Here is a 19,607-nt window from a genome sequence, read left to right on the forward strand (position 1 = left end):
ATGGAGCCAAGTCCGAGCGGACCCTTAAAATTTGTTTGTGTGTAAGGTACCTCACCTTGCCCAGGTACTACAATGTGCAAGAGTCTCCTTACTAACCATCGACATCTATTGCCAGATTCCGGCTACATTTTGATAGTGGGAAGCCACCCGGGTCTTATGATTCCTGGCTCAGTGCATTACGGCTCAATCGTCTCACCTACATTTGACATGTCGGACCCTTCTTCATATGTCCGTGGTTCCGTTCACCTGGGTTCAACTGAAGCTGCGGCTCATATGCAGCTTCCCAGTTTACGCAGATGCACTTTCCACGACCTCGCGCCGATATGAGCATGTTGAACCAAGCACGTCTGCAAACTTTACTACGCCTGTCCTTTGGACCCTGGGGTATCTTGAATTCATTTCCATTTCAGGTCACTCCATTATTCATGTATCGAAGCAAGTGTGCTGTCTGACAAGGGGTCCTTTAGCAGTGTGACAAAAGGGTTGCCACTGTCCCCCCTTCTTTGCTCCCTTCCACCTTGACTGCTTTGATCATCGATCAATACAAAGTGTGACGAGCAGCAGAACGGTTACCGTCATCAAAAGGTCACCGATCTGTTGACGATTCGAGACCAAGGTTAGCACGAACTACCTGCCTTACGTCAACGACGCAGAGTGAAGTAAGTTATAGTACCTGATGACGTCCAGCCTGCGAAGCGTGCTCAAGCTCCTTCAAGAGCCAAGGTACTTTATGATGTTGATAGTGGTAATGACTTTTATCTACTGTAGGTCGTTCATCATGACGAAATCAATCTATCAATCCAAGGGTGACGTTGGCACGGCTAAGTACAGGTACGCCGCTATTTCGACACGGCCCTGAGGAGTATACGCTAATACCACATGAAGAGGAGAGAAGCACAAGCTCCCGGATAGGTACATGATCGCGCGGCTGAGAAGCAATTGACACTGCTTACTGACTAGCACCAGGCTTCCATGCGCCGAAGATGGAGCTCTGAAGCCCCAAACGGCTTTCTCAAGCAGTCGTCTCAGGGTTGTCCAGAGTTGCGGAATGGATAGCGCAGAGGCAATGGAGCAACTCATCTGCCTTGAGCACACCGGAGCGCCTCCTACCGAGCTTTTGTGCAATGGACCATGCGGACTTACGAAGAGTTTGAATGCGTTCAGCAGGACTCAGCGCACCCAGCCGGATCTTGCGGTTAGGAACTTGTCCTCTCGTGATACAAAGCAAATGCTGATTTCGTGTTCAGATCTGCCAGCGCTGCATGTATTTCCGCGAGCAATCGATGCCTGGTCACATCAGGGATGGAACCGAGGAGGAAGAGGATGAGCAGGAAGAGGAATCGCAGGCACTCGTCGGTCATGGTTCCGCCTTCGCGGACTCTTACAGAACCGACTGTTCTTCCGTGGCATCTACTTTCGGCGACGCAGGTGATGTCAACTATGAGCGCACGGCCCTTGGACCACTATCGACCAGGAGCGGCCGCTTTCCAGCTTTTAATGGCACCGGCTCCGCCTTGCAGTCATATGGTCTGCCGAGCGTGTCCAACAGATCTATCAGTGACAGAGGATCTCGTGGGTCCACCGCGTCCGGTCCATGGGCCAGGATCCGCGCCGTAAGTAAGAGTTGCATCGAAGTGATGTTGTGAGATGCTAATGACTACAGGCTCCTCGTTTGCCTCCACCAGTTCCCGAAGATGCCGACTACGACGTCGAGTGTGCTTCTGATGAAGACCAGGACTGGGAGATGTGATTTCGGCAGAGATCATGCGGAGACATCTGGCACCGTCTCATGTTGCACGATATTATTCACCGGTGCTGGGATTTGAGATCAGTAATCATCAAATGTGCTTTACGGTCGACAGGCAGTGGGGAACGTGAAATGGAATATCCTCGGTCAGATACTTGGGGGATAGTGATTTTTATTGTTTCATGTGCCACTCTGACATAAGGAGGAGAGTTCACGATAGACACTAGGAATGCAAAAGCCAATGATACAAAATCATTCGAAATCAATGTTCATGCTTTCTATATATCGCTGGTGTTGGAGAGACGGCATCGGAGGCCTATGACCTTGAGAAGGCGAATGATTCGTCGGAGTTACGTCATCGTATATCCGAGCTCGAATTGATTTCGAAGCAGAAGCAGAAACATCTAAAGACAAAGAAATGATCCAACATTGATACCATTTCACCTACCAATAATACCACCACATTCATCCCTGTAATCGACTCCAACACCGACCTACATCGACATACACACCACAATGGCAACAGTACCGATGCAATACCAAGCCGTCTGCAGATCAGCTCTGCGCGCAGTGGCGCCAAAGGCCGCCCGGTCCTCCTCTAGACTTGCCACAGCGACATACGGTGCAGCGGCGCAACGGAGCCTGTACCACACAGCACCATCATCCATCACTTCGTCAAGGAGCAGTCGCCGACCGAACCTTAGTCACTACGAACAGCCAGTTGCTCTGTCGGCCGTGGGCAATGCACGCAGGGCTATCTTCATTCAGACCGAGGATACACCCAATGCAGATGTATGTAGCTATCCATGTTCCAGTCGTGCCATGGCGGAAACAAGGAGGCCAAGGGGGGACAATCACTGACGAGAGCAACGAAAAACCAGGCATTGAAATTCCGACCCAACCATCCCATTCTGCCACCAGGCTTCTCCTCTCCCTTCATCGAATACCTCTCTCCACGCTCGACAGTCGCACCTCCCAACCCCTCACCTCTCGCCGCCCAACTACTGAGCGTCGACGGCGTGACCTCGGTCTTCTACGGCCAAGACTACATCACCATATCCAAAGACTCCTCAGTGCCGTGGGCGCACGTGAAACCCGAAGTCTTTTCCCTCATCACCGAAGCCGTGACATCAGGCCAACCTATCGTCAACGCGTCCGAGTCCTCGGGCAAAGTCACCGACGAAAACGGCGACGTCACCGAAGAGCAGGACAGTCTGGCCTACAACGAAGACGACTCGGAAGTCGTGTCCATGATCAAAGAACTGCTCGAGACGCGCATCCGCCCCGCCATCCAAGAAGACGGCGGCGACATCGAGTTCCGCGGCTTCGTCGACGGCCAGGTCCTGCTCAAGCTCCGTGGCGCTTGCAGGACCTGCGACTCGAGCACCGTCACGCTGAAGAACGGCATCGAGAGCATGCTGATGCATTATATCGACGAGGTCGTCGGCGTGCAGCAGGTCATGGATCAGGAGGAGGAGGTCGCGCTGCAGGAGTTTGCCAAGTTCGAGGAGAAGCTGAGACAGCAGAAGGGCGCCGCGCCTCCGAGTACTGTCGGCAAGGGGTCGTTGGATACCGTTGAGTAGAAGAGGACGAGAGAGAGATACCAGAATTACCGCCTTCGTTATACCGCAGATCGCACATGGATGCCATACTCTTTAAATCCCGCAAGGAATCAAAAACCAGTGATTGCGTGAAAGTCAACCTCGAAGAGCTTTGAATATATACAAGATATACACACACACATGACACACTCAACAAGCCACAAGACCCCGTAATCACCCTCTTCTTTCCGCGTTTCTCCAGCAATCACGAATGCGCCTCCTCCCAATTCGCAGGCAGTTGAAAGTCCGGCGGCAGGGTGTACTGCCCAAAACACTGCTCGGGACTCACGCCGCACCCCTCGAGTCCACACCGGCCGTACAAGCGACAATAACACTCGTCGGCGCGGGGACAAGCCTGCTGGTTCAGACGCGCGAGGTTCATGTTTCCCGACCCGTCTGTCTCGGGCCGCATGAACAGGATGTGCCAGAGATAGGACAGGATGCGGCCCGCGACGCGGTCGTCGCTCGGTGCTGCCGCTGCGGAGGCGTAACTCGTGCGGCCCTGGCGAGGGGTCGGAGGATTGGTTTCGTCGTCGCTGTCGCTGTCGCTGCTGTCTAACAGCCATTGCCGCAACGCGACGTATTCGTCTCGCGAGTGCCGCCAGATGTTCTCGCGCGCGACGACAAACTGGGCGCAACACTGGGACTTTACGGGGTCGCTGCGTCCGAGCAGCACGTCTCGACGGCGTGGCGAGTCTGACTCTTCGCCGCCGAATAGGTCGGCTAGGGCGCGTGGCAAGGCTTTGTCTGATACCGTTCGCGCGTCCCACGGCTGCATGACTGCGTTCATGGACGTTTCTAGACTTCCTTGGGCCGGGCCGTAGGATGCTGAACACGTACTCGCGCTCCAGTCGCAGCGGAGGTTGTGGTAGCCGTAGGGCTCGAGGGCAGACTCGACCCTGAGAGCTGCGAGCAGGGCTGCGTTGTCGTATTCTGGGGAGTCATTGTGCCATGCCCAACGCGAGCCGTGGACGAAGACGGCGCCTGAGGCGGGAATGGCAGCGTAGTTGTCGATTATAAATGTTAGATATGCCATTGCCTCATGCCCTCGGTTCGCGGGGACTTGGAGATATGTTGATTTGGTGTCCTTTGGTGCATCCACAGCATAGATGCATAAATGATACTTTGAGGACAATGTTTTGAGCCATTTGGAATCTCCATCAGCCGACACTCGTGATACTATCAGTGCTGGCTTGGTGTTTTTCTCCAGGCCGGGACATACGCCGCGTGCCTCAGGGAGCGTTGCGGCACTGGTCTTGTAGTGTATCTCGGTCCATTTGAAGACCTTGCCGTTAGACTGTGAACCTCCTAGGTAGATGATCAAAAATAATACGCTCCCGAATATTGCGGCGTGGAAAAGATGTTTCCTTGTCCTTCGCCGCATGTTAGACGCTAGCAATTATGTGTTGGCTCTATTGCATGTCGTCTGGAGCTTTGCTGGCGGGACCCGCTGATGTTCACCATAGCGAGAACACAAACACCGACCAAGCACGTCACGTGGCTCTAGTGACCATTATTTTTGTTATCTTAATGAAAACATGCAGCAAGCTAATATCAAGTATGTCAGATGGCCCAATACCTGCTGACGATGCTTTTAAAGTCATCATGTCACAAGTTGTTTGCCGGGTTGGAAAAATTGGGTTCGCGAATAAAGGCGTTCGCCTGGAACATTGCGAATCGTCGATAGTGCCTGAGGTGGTCTTAAGCGATACAAGTATGGCAGGAGCATAAAACACTTGTAGAGTGCACATACCCACCTTTCAGCCATCAAATGCCTCAATCTTAGCTGGCTGTTTAGTGGGGAATGAGATAAGCGTCGTCCCCGTCTGTCGCAGTGGAGAGGTGCGTGCTTCGATGCATTGCGTGTACTGTAGATGAGGTATACAAGCCGCACATCCTACAGGACCTGAGAACTCTTTTGGCAATATATAACAACTTTTGAGCCTCACAGAGAGACTGTGCAGTTCGTTCGTGCCTGTTACCAACGATCGTTATGGTGAAATGCAACCGAAGCTTGGCGAAAAGATTAAGTGGAGATGGGCTCCGGCCCCACGAACCAGCAGATGGATCATGATGGCGATCGCTGTCGAGCAATCTGTTGTGCCCACGGGGCATGGCGGGCGGGTTGACACACTGACACACTTTACACAAGTATGCCCACTGTGTGCATTACAGCATCCGCAATGCGGTCTGGTCGTCCCAATGATGTAGTTAATCTCTCTGACACCGAATTGTCCTTGTCGGGCTCAATTGGCATCGGCCTTTCCCTTCTCGAATGTAATTCTTTCCCCATCCGCGATGATAGGCAGCCTACATGGCCCATGTTCAAATATATGAAATCGGTTGAGAAGTGGTAGTGCTGGCCATCGTTCAGCGGGCGTGCCTGCCCGCATAGGCAATCGGACTAAGGCACGGAATGACGAAGGTGGTGCCTTCCTAACCCCAGCCCGGAGCCCCATCAATCAATCTTTCTCTCAAGCTCTACAAGGCGCTTCTTGTTCTTGTTTTTCCCAGCTTCGTTCCGTCTGCATTAACCCCGGCTTGTGCTACATATCCTTTTTCCAAATTCTAGCTTTCTATTCGTCTGTCTGTTGTTTGGGTGTTGTTGCTTAACCTTTTGACTGCATTCGCATCTTTACTTTTGTGACTGTCTGAGCTAGCCTTCCGCCAACGCTCCACTTGCAGACTACATTCGCATTCGTTACATTACTCCCAACCCGCAGTTCATACTGCTGACCGCCCATCATGGTTCTCATTGATGGCTCCGAATATCTCACTGAGGAGGAACAGCGTCTTAAGGAAGATCGCGAGCGAACCAAGTACTGGAAGAAATGGGGACCTTATGTTGCTGAGCGACAGTGGGCTACTGGTATGTACCGTTGGATCCTCATGATTGAAATACAGAGCTGACATGTGAACAGTGAGAGAGGACTACTCGTATGTTGAATAGCCAATGCTGAAGAACCGTATCATGCTAACAGTGACAGCGACAACGGAGATGCATGGAGCCGTATGTATACCGCTTGATTCATTGTGAGCCACAGTCTAATGTCGTGCACAGATTTCTCACATGAGATGTCCCGCAGTCGAGCCTACAGATGGGGTGAAGATGGTATCGCCGGTGTTTCAGACACGCATAGTTTGATGAACATCGCCTTTGCTTTCTGGAACGAGAAGGAGTAAGCACGAGTCGTTTCTGTCTGCGTCCGTAATCCTACTTACAATAGCCTTACAGTGATTACCTCAAGGAGCGTCTTTTTGGTCTCTCAAATCCCCAGGGAGTCCACGGAGAGAGCATCAAGGAGTGCCATTTCCATCTCGACAACACTCCATCGGTATGTCGTGCTTGACTCTGCACGTGTCTTCATCTCTTCTCTGCTAATTATCGAACAGCACTCGTACATGAAGTTCCTCTACAAGTACCCTCAAGAGAAGTTTCCCTACGAAGACCTCGTCGAGGAGAACGGCAAGCGTTCAAAGCAAGAGCGGGAGTACAACCTTCTTGACACAGGCATCTTCAAGGATAACAAATACTGGGACATTTTTATCGAGACCGCCAAAGAGTCTGATGACCCGGATGAGCTCCTGTTCCGTGTGACTGCATACAACCGCGGACCCGAGGCGGCAAAGTTGCACATTATTCCACACGTGTGGTTCAGAAACACTTGGGCTTGGGGACACGACGACACCAAGCCGACTGTCAAGCAAGCTGGTGATTTTGCCTGCGAGACCAATCACAAGAAGCTCGGCAAACGCTACTTCCAGTGCTCCCCGTCGCCTAATTATGGTGGCCGCGACGAGGACATTCACCCCGAGTTCATGTTCACCGACAACGACACCGACTTTAAGGGTCTCTGGGGTACCGAGAATAAGACCGAATATGTGAAGAACGCCTTCCACAAGTACATCTGCGACGGCGACAAGAAGGCCATTAACCCCAAGAAGACCGGAACCAAGAGCGCTGCCTGGTATGCCTTCAACCAAGGCGAGGGTGTTCCTCCTGGTGAGTGCGCCGTTGTCCGTTTCAGAATTTCGAAGAAGCAGGTTGAGGGATACCTTGACGAGGAACTCTTCGATGATGTTATCGACCAGCGTCTTGCCGAAGCAGATGAGTTCTACTGGAGAATAAGCCCCATGCCCATGGCAGACGACCTTCGCAACATTCAGCGTCAGGCTCTATCTGGCATGCTTTGGTGCAAACAATACTACCACTTCATCTGGGATCAGTGGGCCAACGGAGACCCTGGCCAACCGCCTCCACCTGCCTCGAGAAAGAATATCCGCAATCAACACTGGAAGCACATGTATCTCGACGACATCTTGTCCATGCCGGACTCGTGGGAATATCCATTCTTCGCAGCGTGGGATAGTGCCTTTCACTGCCTTCCGTTGGCAATGGTAGACCCCGAGTTCGCCAAGAAACAGTTGGACCTCTTCACTCGCGAGTGGTACATGCATCCCAATGGACAACTACCAGCATACGAGTGGAACTTCGGCGATGTCAACCCTCCTGTACATGCTTGGGCAACATTCAGAACATTCAAGATTGAGCGCAAGATGTACGGAAGGGAGGATCTTGACTTCCTCGAGCGTGTCTTCCAGAAGCTGCTCCTCAACTTCACCTGGTGGGTCAACCGAAAGGATGCAGACGGAAAGAACGTGTTCGAGGGTGGATTCCTTGGACTGGACAACATTGGTCTTTTCAACCGATCAGACCCACTCCCCACGGGCGGAGTCTTGGAGCAAGCCGACAGTACTGGCTGGATGGGCTTCTACTGTCTCTGTATGCTCAACATTGCTTTGGAACTTGCCAAGCATCGTAGAACGTACGAGGACATTGCTTCGAAGTTTTTCGAGCACTTCATCCTGATCTCTGACGCGATGCAATACCGATCCGGTGATGAAGCCGAATCACTGTGGAATGAGAAGGATGGTTTCTACTATGACGCTATTTCCTGGGGCGGACCTTATACTCAGCAAATGCCTGTTCGCTCTCTGGTTGGTCTGATCCCCTTGTATGCCACTTTGACCCTTGAGCCGCAGGTCATCGACAGATTCCCGCAGTTCAAGAAGCGTCTGCAGTGGTTCATTGACCACCGTCCCGACGTTATGGAACGCAACACGGCCAGTATGAAGCGTCGCGGCAAGGAGGATCGTCTCCTACTCTCCCTGGTGAGCGAGGACAGACTCAAGCGTATTCTCGAGCGTATGCTCAGTGAGGATGAGTTCCTCTCCGCTGGTGGTATCCGCTCGCTCTCCAAATACCACGAGAAGCACCCCTACTCAATGAACGTCAACGGCCAGGAGTTCTCGGTCGGCTACGTCCCAGGCGACTCCGACAGTGGTCTTTTCGGTGGTAACAGTAATTGGCGTGGACCCGTGTGGATTGCCGTCAACTTCCTCCTTGTCGAGTCCCTGCTTCGATTCTACATGTTCTACGGTAACACGGTGCAAGTCGAGTGCCCTGTTGGATCAGGCGACTACATGCATCTCGGTCATGTCGCCGAGGAACTCCAGCATCGTCTGCAACATCTCATGGCACGTGGCGAGAACGGCCGACGTGCTATCAACGACGGCAACGACATGCTCGACTACGACCCTAACTGGAAAGACTACCTGTGGTTCTACGAATTCTTCGATGGCGACAGTGGCAGAGGTCTTGGTGCTAGTCATCAGTGTGGATGGACAGGTCTTGTCGCCAAGATGATCCACGATACAGGGTAAGTTCATGCGCGTCTGTGTTTTGAATCTGGTCAGCTAACAAACTGCTTTTAGTGTCAACTGCCGTCTCCCGCAAACACCGCGCACCCCAACTGCTGCTGCGTCTCATTATTTCGACGATGTCTTCACGCGGCAACGCAGGAACTCGCTCTCCAAGAAGCCAAGCGCACTCCGCAGATCATCAACCAGCAGATCCATGGGCGCTCGCAGTGACTGGCAGTCAGCTCCACCTTCAGATAATGCTGAAGATGATGACGAAGCCGACGATGGCAAGTCCGGTCCATCGCGCACGTGGACCATTTACAAAGACGGCGAGAAGCCCAATGGCAACAAGGACAAAGAGGCGGCGGATGAGCACGTGCACAAGTACGTGCAGGATCAACTCAAACGTCTCATGGGACCCGATGGCCCCGTCCAGTACGAGGACGAGATTGAGTAAGCGGCAGCTGGCAGACCTGCTGTATGTATGATATGGAGCCTCGCATGCATGGGACGGCGTGGCGGACCATGCGATGGACCGGATCAGAGGAAGCAGCGTCCAGCAGTCACGGCCTTCCTATAAAAACATCCTAAAATATACACCTCTAACGTTAAAATCTATGCCCAAGCTACAGTAGAATATTAATCGGTGAATATTACCGTTCTAGGAGGTTCTAGGATTGACATGTGAAACCGGGGGTGTGGAGTATCCCCGACTCAGCCCCACTCCAATGCCCCGGAGTTGATCACCACGTCTCCGGACCTTGGCTCAGCCCTACCGTACAGTACCTGTGTGCTTGCAGCTGATGCTCGTCTCGCACTCTATCTTGCCTTCCAAGTGTGTTGTATAAGGGTCCTGTCGTTGTCACATGAAAGACCGGTTCGGACCTTGAACGGCGAGTCTACGTCGGTAAGTCGACCTGAGTTTCGACTCATGACCTGCTCCTTTCCATTACTACATCATAGTACCCTGTAGACTCGAACCCTCTTCCCTTCCTTTCTTTGTCCGTTCCATTCTGTCAAGACACTCCCTTGCTTCGTCCAGTGATCTGTGCTCCTTAGCAGGTATAACCGTCTGTTTGCTTCCGTCCTGCGATGCTGTGATTCTCGGTTTGTATCCATCAGCCCAGATTGTGTGTTCTTCTAGCGGGCATGATTGTGATATCCTTTCGCCCCAGACAGCCAAAATGATAGGTAGGTGGACTGGATGGATGGACAGAGTTACCGTGGGTTGACTGACCGCTGCACTCAGATCATGTATTAGGCAGACCGTCTGTCAAATTCCGCAAGATCCAGGTCTTTGCAGTGGTATCCTTTTGGTCGTTATATCTCTACAGGTATGGTAGATCCAGTCTCATTCAATACATCTCTCTGATCATAGCACAGAGGTAATCCTCATGGACCACCGTTCTTACGGCGTATCTCCCGCCTTGTATCGTCTCGTCTGAGCGCATGGCAAACTGTCGTGCTCACGTTGACATATCTATATATTTCCCGCAACTTCAGCAAACTCGTAGGCCTCGAATGTCCAGAACCACTTTCGAACCTATACACTCGTTCCTACTTTCGAGCAACGTGGGTCACCACTGCGCTGGATGCAGGTTTCTGGACGGCGATGCGGCTGCGGCCAGAATGGCTCAAGAACATCGCTAGTATTGTCTTCACCATATACTACCTTGTGTGTGCTGAGCAAGCCGACGAGAAGGTTCGCAAGATCCGGGGAGGCCTTACCCTCGAGCATCTGAGGATCAGCTGGAACAAGCCTACGACACCATACATAAGCTTCTTCACCAAGCTCCTGAGACCGAGGCTCACACGATATCCTCCTCGCGCGATTCGTATTCCGCGACCCAAAGAGAGCAGCTACACCGAGCCCGTCGAGGCCTGGTTGTATTTTGACGGTCCAATCAGCGCCCTCAAGAAACATGACAAGGTCGTCCTGGATATTCCGGGCGGTGGCTTCGTGGCCATGGACCCAAGAGGTCATGAAGACAAGCTGCTTGCCTGGGCTGGGCGCACGGGTGTGCCTATCCTGGCATTGGACTATAAGAAGGCACCCGAACATCCTTATCCACATGCATTGAACGAATGCTACGATGTCTACCATACTCTTGTTGCTACAAAGGGACGTTGTATCGGGTTATCGGGAGAGGTAGATCCAAAGATTGTTGTTAGTGGAGACAGCGCAGGGGGCAATCTTGCGGTCGGTCTGGTACTCATGATACTACAAACCGGGAGCACAGAAGGGCGTCGCTGGAGAGGAGAAGTTTCCCTTCCAGTTCCCGAGGGAGTTGTTCTTGTCTATCCTGCCTTGGACATGAACATTGGAAACTGGATGACCGACGAACAGATGGCCCTGATCAGGGATCGAAAGATGCGCAAGACCAATCAGGGTGTCCTTAGCAGGAAGAGTGATGATTACAAGAAGCTGACACCAAACACTCCCCACGCATCCGACGACGAGGAGGACGATCCGAGTCCTCCGAAGCAAGCACGTCAGAGCGCCATAGAGGGCAGTGTCAAGGGTGCAAAGACAGTCAAGTCTCCAAAAGACGAAGTGCACACCGGTGCTGCGCATACGATCGACACGTCGAAGGCGATGACGTCTCAGACACAGGCAACGCAGCTGAAAACGCGGTTGGCCATGTCGTCCATGATCTCGTACTTCAACGATCGTATCCTCAGCCCCGAGATGATGCGGGCTATGATTATCCTCTACATTGGTCCTCATTCTCGTCCGGACTTCTCGACAGACTATCTGCTCTCACCACTACTGGCACCTGAGGCACTTCTGGTTCGATTCCCCAAGACTTACATGTTGACTGGCGAGCGCGATCCTCTAGTGGACGATACAGTGATATTCGCCGGTCGCATACGTCAAGCCAAAGCTGCTCTCTGGCGTGAAAGAAAGGAGCTGGGTCTAGTACGAGAAAAGCGAGAATTCATCGAGACTGATCACGTCAACGTTGTCTTGATCCCAGGTATCTCACATGGCTTTCTTCAATTTGTCAGTGTGTTCCCTGAGGGTTGGAAATACATATTCCGCTGCGCCAAATGGATGAGGGAGATCTTCAACGAGGCAGACTTGCGTGAAGAAGAGGCTGAACGATTAGCCGACGAGACAGCCGCACACGAAGAAAGCGACTATTTCGGTGCTGGGTTGAGAAGCGGCCTCAATAACCTCAGACATCATCGCCGAATGTTTACAGAGAGCTCTGGGGACGAAGGCGATCGACCTCTTGAGATGAGTGGCATCACGGCTCGCATAAGTCCAAGGAAAGGATCTCCGCGGTCCGTAGCAAAGAAGATGAGAAGCGCCAGGGACGTAGACCGTCCACTAGCTCAGAGGAACAAGAGTCTAGTGAGTCTAGCGAGTGAGGACGATCTGCTTGGGCGAAGGATGAAGGGACTGACCGGGGCCTTGATGGGTGGAGATGATACTCCTGCAACCCCGTAATGGCGCTTGTGAGCTCTCCAGACCTTGTGCACCTTTATCGTCACTGGAGCCTAGATTAGACCATTCACCTAAGCGCTAGACTTTTAGTACTTCACCTCATTCCAAATGGTTCCTCTCGATGTTTCCACACGAGCATCAAAGTGTCAGCGTCAACTGAAAGAAGATCTCCCCTGAGATGCGGACTGACGTAACGTGTATGCATATAGTCTCAAAGCAGGAACATCCATCTCCATGTCCGTTCACGCGCCCTGAGTCGAAACCTCTCCCGATCGACCCTGATGGGTTCAGAACCTTAAAATCTTGTCATCATCGTCAATCATCGAACAATTCTGGGTAAGTCCTACTTGCCACGCCGTCTGGTGCCGCAAACAAGTTGGATTGAAACATCAGCTCCCGCAAGCACCTGATCTGGAACCGAGTGACTCACATTTTCAACAATCAGGTACCAGTGCGACAGCAAGCAAGCTCGATTAAGAAGATATGATGGGACTACAGCTCATTTACCCTTCATGTTTCTTTCCCCTTTCCGTGTCCCATGATCGCTACAAGGCGCCAAGTGAGCTCAAGATCATGTTCCATCCTGACGATGTCCAACTACAATCTGCGCTGGATCTGCTTCAGAGAAGGACACATGACCACTTGAGACTCGTGAAACTCGCACCCGAGACGTGCTTGAAGTTGAGTCGGTGAGCGCTGGACACGCAAACGCCGTAACTCCCTGATCTTGAGATGTGTCGAATCATCATGGCTTGATCATATAGGAAATGTGCAGACGTGAGGATGATGTTTTCCTGCTTTGTACTCGTAATGAAGGCTCGGTAGAGACATGGAACCGCTCGGCGATGAGGCTCTCACAGATCATCCGATGCTGGAATTTTACTGCTGCTTCACTTGCGGTCTGAGTAGGACATGCCGTCCGTCTTGGAGATATCCATAGGTGGGATACAAACAACCCTTCCCAGCCCTCCAATCTCATCAGTATCAGAGTCGCAAGACTTCAATTTCGTGATTGCCCGAGTCTCAGTGTCTGCGCGTCCTTCCCTGGAGAGCTGATTCGAGCTGTTGTGCTATTGTTGTCTTTATCCACTAAAAATCTTGGAATTGCAGCATCAAACGCAGATGATCTTTCTCTACAATGTGAGCAACAAACAGAAAAGAGGGAGACCACTCTGCGTCATAAGGTCCCTTGTCATCTCACGACAAAGCAGGGGATATGATCAAGAAGTCCCAGCTTCAGAAATGGTGATTGGCACGGCAGTCGAATTGCCAACCTTTTCCTCCATCTCTAATGAAAGTCGACTGAAGAAAGTCTGCATCATATGGTTCAGCCGCCTGCCTGCCTGCCTACTTGCGGCACTTGAGGCTGCCCTGCGTCACGTACACCGCCTCGCCGCAGGAAGATGCAGCGTCGTTGAGTCCCGCCTATCACTTCAAACACAAGTACCGCAGGTGTGAGGATCTCCGCTACACATCTCTCTTTGTCCCGTCTATTGAACTGAATCTGCAGATCCGTGGGTTACACAGATGGAACCCGATACTGCATAGCATGGTCTTGGCATGGATTTACCGTACACCTTGAACTCCCCATGACTACGTGCTTGGACAAATGACAGCGGTAGATTTCCTTTCCATCACTACACAACACGTAGGTGATAGTCTTGACCGTCCCATTTACCATGTCTCTGGCGTCGTCCTGCGCCTCGTGTGCGCCAATGCTGTTGCAACGAGTAATCTCCGTTTGCATCCCACGTTTACCCGTTCTCCCTTGCATTGCTAGCAAAGTCGTTTGGAATGTCTTGGTGGTAAGTTCGGCTCGACCGATTGCAGACAGAGAGCACACACCCACTGGGACAAAGAGGGCAGCAGTCGGGTCCGCGTTACAGTTTTTCCTCAGAGTGCGTCTGGCTAGGACCAATTGCATACATCCAAGATGAGCCAATGACCCTCACACAAAGAAGCAAACTTGGCCAATGGGTAAACTCGCGAACAAAAGGCATAGAAAGATGGCTGCATCCTTGAATAATGGGCCTTCCCACTGCCGCCCTTTGGCCTGCCTTTGTGCACCCAACCGTTCAAAGGGAGACAACAGACGTCTGTTCCTTTCAACAACAAGAGCCTGTGCATTCCTCAACTTGTCCCTTTGATCAATGTCTGCAATACGAGTTCCTCTGTCCGAGCCCCGGCTTCCATCTGCTGTCGATACCGCCCATGTCCAACCTCAGATCGTTTTCACTAGACAACTATGGGAAAGAACGATGCCAACTACTGACACCGACGATAATACTGGCCCAGATCGTAATCTGTCGAATATAGGTCAAGAACGCAACAGGAGCAGAACTCGCAAACTCCACTCTACCATTCCACCACCTCTACGCCCTCCACGATCATCACCTACTCACTCGGGCACCTCTGATACGCCACTGACGCCGGAGGAGTCGCCACCATTTCTAAGTAGCCACAAACGCAGAGCGGATGTGCTGGAGCAGAACGACTTGATCGAAGACGATTCAGTTCAATCTAGAGATAATTCTGGTGATTCCAATATCAGTCTCTGTCTGTGTCAACCGGAGCCCAAAGTCCCTAGGCCGAGGAACGGTAAGTGATCACTGGTACTGTGATATGTCGAGCCCTCTGGCTGACGCTCGGGTAGCCTTCATCCTCTACCGACAGCATCATCAGGCCGCTGAGGTGGCAAAGCATCCTTCGGCAACGAACCCTAATATTTCAAAGATCATCGGTGATAAGTGGTGGGGAGAGACTGAGAACGAAAGGAACAGGTGGAGGACCTACGCTGAAGTGTGTGCCATCCAACATCTGCATCGTCTTATGGCTACTAACATGACTTGGCAGGAGGAAAAGCTCCAACATCAGCAAAGATATCCACAGTATCGATATCAACCAAAACGAAGCCGCCGTGGTAGCATTTCCTCTGAGACAGAGACTTCATATTCAGAGCCTCGTAAGTGTGCCAAGTGTGGTGGTAGAAGCATAATACATCCATCTCCGAGCACATTATCCGCGAGAGACGGCCAGGACAGGGCAGTCAACAGCGCAAGTTCTAGCCCAATCACTACTTACGTACAGCCGACCATCGGCAAAAACACAATTCACTTACCACCACCCACACCGTCGTCAACAACGACACCATCAACGCGATACTTGCCGATGCTTGACAATCTGTCCTTGTCGTCGCCCCATCCTCGACGAATGGCGCAAGGACGACCCCCATTTGCTCCGATGCCACGGACGGACGAGAGCAGAGAGTCTCCACTCACTCCGGACGGTAAACGTAGACGGTTCGAATCTCCACATGGAACCTACGTGATGTCTGCACGGGCGGCGCCCTCTCGCTCGAACGGCGACCCTGGGACACCATTTCCTTTTCATCCACAACAACAATCGCCGCAACAAGTCCAGCAGCAGCTGAGCCCGAACAATCATTACACTATCGGTCCTGGCCGGAGAGAAAGTCTTCCGCCTGCCGCCGAAATACTTCTGGGACCTCCGGGCCACACATCGATGCCTGCAGGGATAATGGGCCCGCCGCCACGACCTGGTGTAGGTTATTCTCAGCATAGATCAAGTCAGGGACACGGCCGGCCCGCTGGAAGTGATTTGAGCTTGACGTTACCACCTCTGCAAACATCCAGTATACCTCCAGGGACCGCTGCTGGTAGGGTTGTACAAGGACCAGTCTCGAGCAACCATGCTCCTGAGAGCAGCCGCGAATCTGACAAGAGAAGTCTCTGGGACAAGATCATGTCGATCACGTTTCAGCATAAAATTGGAATTCTCAGACGCATCATGCCACCTTTGCCAGTGACTTCAGGGAGAAGGCGTGCAGCAATTATTGCTGTCGAGGGAGATGATACTGAGGCAGCCTGTCAGCTCACAGACTGGCTTGCGGAAGCTCTAGGCCGAGAGACTGACATGACTGTCAAGATAATCGATGGTCCACGACCGGAAAACGTCGCGAAAGACTCCAAATTGACTGCGGAAGATCTGCTCCAGACTGTAATGGAGTGGCATTCGAAGAACAGAGAGATCCTCAAGCTTGTGACATACGAAGATGATGCCAGGAAGGACTCTGCAAGTAGCGTTCGCAGCAAAGATGATGATGGCAGCTCTAGTGTCCGGGAAAAGTCATCAGTCGGCTCCAGCGAAGTCGATCAGTCCATGATGGACGTCGACAATCGCAGCAATGGCAGTTCAGACTCCTCAAACCTTGTCATCCTTTTCCGTACATACACCCTGACGGCGTCTAATATCTTCTCATCTGGTATACCCATCAAAGATGTGTACAGGCCAGACGACCATTGGCAATGGACGGCAACGCTCTGGAGGGGGATACTTGGCCCAGATCTCACGGTCTACGTCAAGGACACCGATGGCTGGAACCCTGCAAGAAGCGCCGAGGGAGGCATCGGGGGTGTGGAGATTGTGGAGGAGCCCAAGATGAAGTACAAGTTCATGGCTGTTCGACGAAATACACGAAGCATGGGTGGCGATATCAGCAGGACTGAGAGGAGCTTGTGCGACGGAATCAAGGCCGAGACATTAAGACGCCTTGGCTTCGAAGTTGGAGAATGGGTCAGAGGTGCCATCACACATAGGAGCTAGATGGTAACTTTCATCAGCATGGCAGGCGTAGCATTAGGCAACATTAGCAGTACTTTGCGTGACAAAACAGACTAGAGTGCAGGGAGGTTCAACGTCCGGAAGAGATGCCGGAAGGATGATCTGGGATAATCAGTCGCATCGTTTTCTAGGTTTTATAATGATCGTCCGACTCATGCAGTGCTGTGATGGCACCAGTACGAACGCTGCGTGATGACTGTTGTTTGTCATTGATAGCATGGTTGAAGTTCGGACTAGGGCGTGAGGTTGTTACAGCCGCTTCGGGAGTGTCTGGACGCTTGGCGACGATTGTGATTGTGTGGGGGAAGTTGCAGCAGCTTCCAATTGTAAACACACGATTTGTCCACCAAAACACAATCAACGATCAAACAGACAGACACCACAACAACAACGCCTGCCTATATCTCTTTTTCAAGCTACCACTTTGACAATCTCTCGCCTTTCCCAAGGATATTGCTGTCTGTATAGGCCAAGTCAGCTCTACCGTATTCGGTACGTAGGCCTGCCCCAGTGTTTGTCACATGAACCACCCTAATCGTCGCCCCGCTAACTCGTGGAATGACAGTAACGAAGCAGACAGCCACCAGATAAAACGTTCGCGCAGTAGCAAAGGACGAGCAAGACACAGATAAGACTCGTGTCATCAGCTGCTCACATCTCAAGATGACTTCGTTCATCCAAACAATGTTAGTCAATCCCTCTCCTCCGCGCCCTCACTTCCCCCCTGCGGCGAGGCCACTGCCGGCCCTGCAATGCAATGTGCTGGCAGAGTCCGGATCCAACTCTCAAATTCAATGGCCGGACAGCCCGCAGAGTGTGCTTCAGTCGCCGCTGCAGAAGCATTTCCGCGATGTCCTGGAGGGGTCCCCCTTGCAGTCGTCGCCGCTGTCGCTCTGCCATGCATCGTCTCCGATGAGCATGGCTCAATCAACCAACTCGCCCTTTACGCGGACCAAAGACCAACGCACCGCCGCTTGTGATGATCGCGGCGGCGGCAGCGGCGGCGGGCTTGGTCACGGCATCGCCAAGATTGGGCCTCAGGCTGACCTTATGCCTCGTTTTAGCAACGCCAATGCCCGGACCAGAGGCTCGTTCAAACCACAGAGAGCCCAGAAAGGCACCAACAGCTGGCAGCTTAAGCAGTTCGCCGAGGCCACACTCGGCAGCGGAAGTCTGAGAAAGGTTGTCAAGCTTCCGGAAGGAGAAGACAAGGACGAGTGGCTGGCCGTCAATGGTACTGTCGAGATACCCCTTTTCAGGGTGAACGTGGACTCTTGGGCTGATATATTGTGACAAAAACAGTGGTCGACTTCTACAACCAGATCAACCTGATCTACGGTGCCATCACCGAGTTCTGCAGTCCGCAGTCATGTCCGGAGATGAAGGCCACGGATGAATTTGAATATCTATGGCACCACCCACCAGAGTTCCCCAAGCCTACTCGCCTGCCTGCACCCAGCTACATCTCGCACCTGCTCAACTGGACCTCGATGCATCTGTCTAATCCCGACATCTTCCCAACCCATCCAGGCGTCCCTTTCCCGCCCTCATTTCAATCGACCATCAAGCAGATTTTTAAGAGACTGTACAGAATCTACGCTCACATTTATTGCCACCACTACGGCGTCATTCGTGGCCTTGGACTCGAGGCTCATCTGAACACTGGTTTCAAGCATTACGTGCTGTTCGTTGAGGAGTTCGGCCTGGCAGACGAGGGTGGAAGGAAGGATGCCAAAGCCGAATGGTACGGTCCACTTGGTGAGCTTGTTGAAAGCATGCTACGCAGCGACTGAGTCAAAGACAACCCAATTCGTTGGAAACGTACCTCCTCTTCTTCACTTAAACGGTTGGGTCATTGGGCTGGGCGTATCGGCGGCAGGGACCACCAGACTTGTAGGGCGGCTCGCATAAAGGCTATGGGGACAGGGCTACTTGGCTGATCAGGAAGGTAATCATGCTGCAGGGCGGTGGGTGAGGCGTTAGGTGTTTCTTGATCCAGATATGCGCTCGGCTTCTGCTCCGCGCTCTCTTTCTCCTGCTCTTTCTCTTTCTCTTTCAATTTCTCTTATTATCATTGTACGAGTATGACTAGATGAATATGCAACATCTCTGGTGACATCTCCATGCTCGAGCCAAGCGAAACAAGACCGGTGAGAACTCCGCACGCCGATGTGGTCAGGGCATCATGCTCCCGTGACAAGCACAGTGAAGCTCGATCGCAAGCATCACCTCCAAGATTGCCAAGTGACTTTGATATGTGACGCCAATTAATTTCTGGTAATTACTCTTGTATCAGCTACCTCACCCATATTGCGCGACGTCTCGAGGCGGAGGATGAGTCGATCGTCTCCACGTTTTAGAAAGTGCGGGATGGCTGCGGGGAATAGCTGTGCCGAAAAGGTAAAGATTGACATTTGGGTGTGGGTGACCGCATGTCACTGTTTCATGCAATTCTGATGATTTT

The 19,607-nt window shown here is 52.3% G+C and overlaps 6 protein-coding genes across 7 annotated transcripts; 5 read left to right on the top strand and 1 right to left on the bottom strand.

Moving 5' to 3' along the window:
• Positions 1 to 778: 778 nt before the first annotated feature.
• Positions 779 to 1,750, top strand: AAFC00_002043 (uncharacterized protein; the record flags this gene model as incomplete). The annotated part of the gene is made up of 5 exons (XM_069341313.1): positions 779 to 831; positions 886 to 912; positions 967 to 1,195; positions 1,248 to 1,613; positions 1,664 to 1,750. 5 exons carry the CDS (start codon positions 779 to 781, stop codon positions 1,748 to 1,750), a joined length of 762 nt encoding a protein of 253 aa, XP_069201388.1.
• A 513-nt stretch (positions 1,751 to 2,263) lies between these two features.
• Positions 2,264 to 3,330, top strand: AAFC00_002044 (uncharacterized protein; the record flags this gene model as incomplete). Its single annotated transcript, XM_069341314.1, has 2 exons — positions 2,264 to 2,539; positions 2,629 to 3,330. The coding sequence occupies 2 exons, from the start codon at positions 2,264 to 2,266 to the stop codon at positions 3,328 to 3,330; spliced, it is 978 nt and encodes a 325-aa protein (XP_069201389.1).
• Positions 3,331 to 3,553: 223 nt separating this feature from the next.
• On the bottom strand, positions 3,554 to 4,732 carry AAFC00_002045 (uncharacterized protein; the record flags this gene model as incomplete). The annotated part of the gene is made up of 1 exon (XM_069341315.1): positions 3,554 to 4,732. One exon carries the CDS (start codon positions 4,730 to 4,732, stop codon positions 3,554 to 3,556), a length of 1,179 nt encoding a protein of 392 aa, XP_069201390.1.
• Positions 4,733 to 10,235: 5,503 nt separating this feature from the next.
• Positions 10,236 to 12,505, top strand: AAFC00_002046 (uncharacterized protein; the record flags this gene model as incomplete). The annotated part of the gene is made up of 3 exons (XM_069341316.1): positions 10,236 to 10,242; positions 10,301 to 10,385; positions 10,435 to 12,505. The coding sequence occupies 3 exons, from the start codon at positions 10,236 to 10,238 to the stop codon at positions 12,503 to 12,505; spliced, it is 2,163 nt and encodes a 720-aa protein (XP_069201391.1).
• Positions 12,506 to 14,652: 2,147 nt separating this feature from the next.
• AAFC00_002047 (uncharacterized protein) lies at positions 14,653 to 17,125 on the top strand (the record flags this gene model as incomplete). Of its 2 annotated transcripts, XM_069347977.1 has the most annotated exons (3): positions 14,653 to 15,100; positions 15,156 to 15,301; positions 15,356 to 17,125. In XM_069347977.1, the coding sequence occupies 3 exons, from the start codon at positions 14,653 to 14,655 to the stop codon at positions 17,123 to 17,125; spliced, it is 2,364 nt and encodes a 787-aa protein (XP_069201392.1). The 2 variants fall into 2 exon arrangements, with proteins under 2 accessions (XP_069201392.1, XP_069201393.1); XM_069341317.1 differs by lacking the exons at positions 14,653 to 15,100; positions 15,156 to 15,301 and having other exon boundaries at positions 15,713 to 17,125.
• Positions 17,126 to 17,806: 681 nt separating this feature from the next.
• AAFC00_002048 (uncharacterized protein) lies at positions 17,807 to 18,936 on the top strand (the record flags this gene model as incomplete). The annotated part of the gene is made up of 3 exons (XM_069341318.1): positions 17,807 to 17,829; positions 18,208 to 18,377; positions 18,446 to 18,936. The coding sequence occupies 3 exons, from the start codon at positions 17,807 to 17,809 to the stop codon at positions 18,934 to 18,936; spliced, it is 684 nt and encodes a 227-aa protein (XP_069201394.1).
• Positions 18,937 to 19,607: the final 671 nt, after the last annotated feature.

This window comes from Neodothiora populina, assembly GCF_041146345.1.
Source record: "Neodothiora populina strain CPC 39397 chromosome Unknown canker_contig_14, whole genome shotgun sequence".
Classification (NCBI taxonomy): Eukaryota; Fungi; Ascomycota; class Dothideomycetes; order Dothideales; family Dothioraceae; genus Neodothiora; species Neodothiora populina.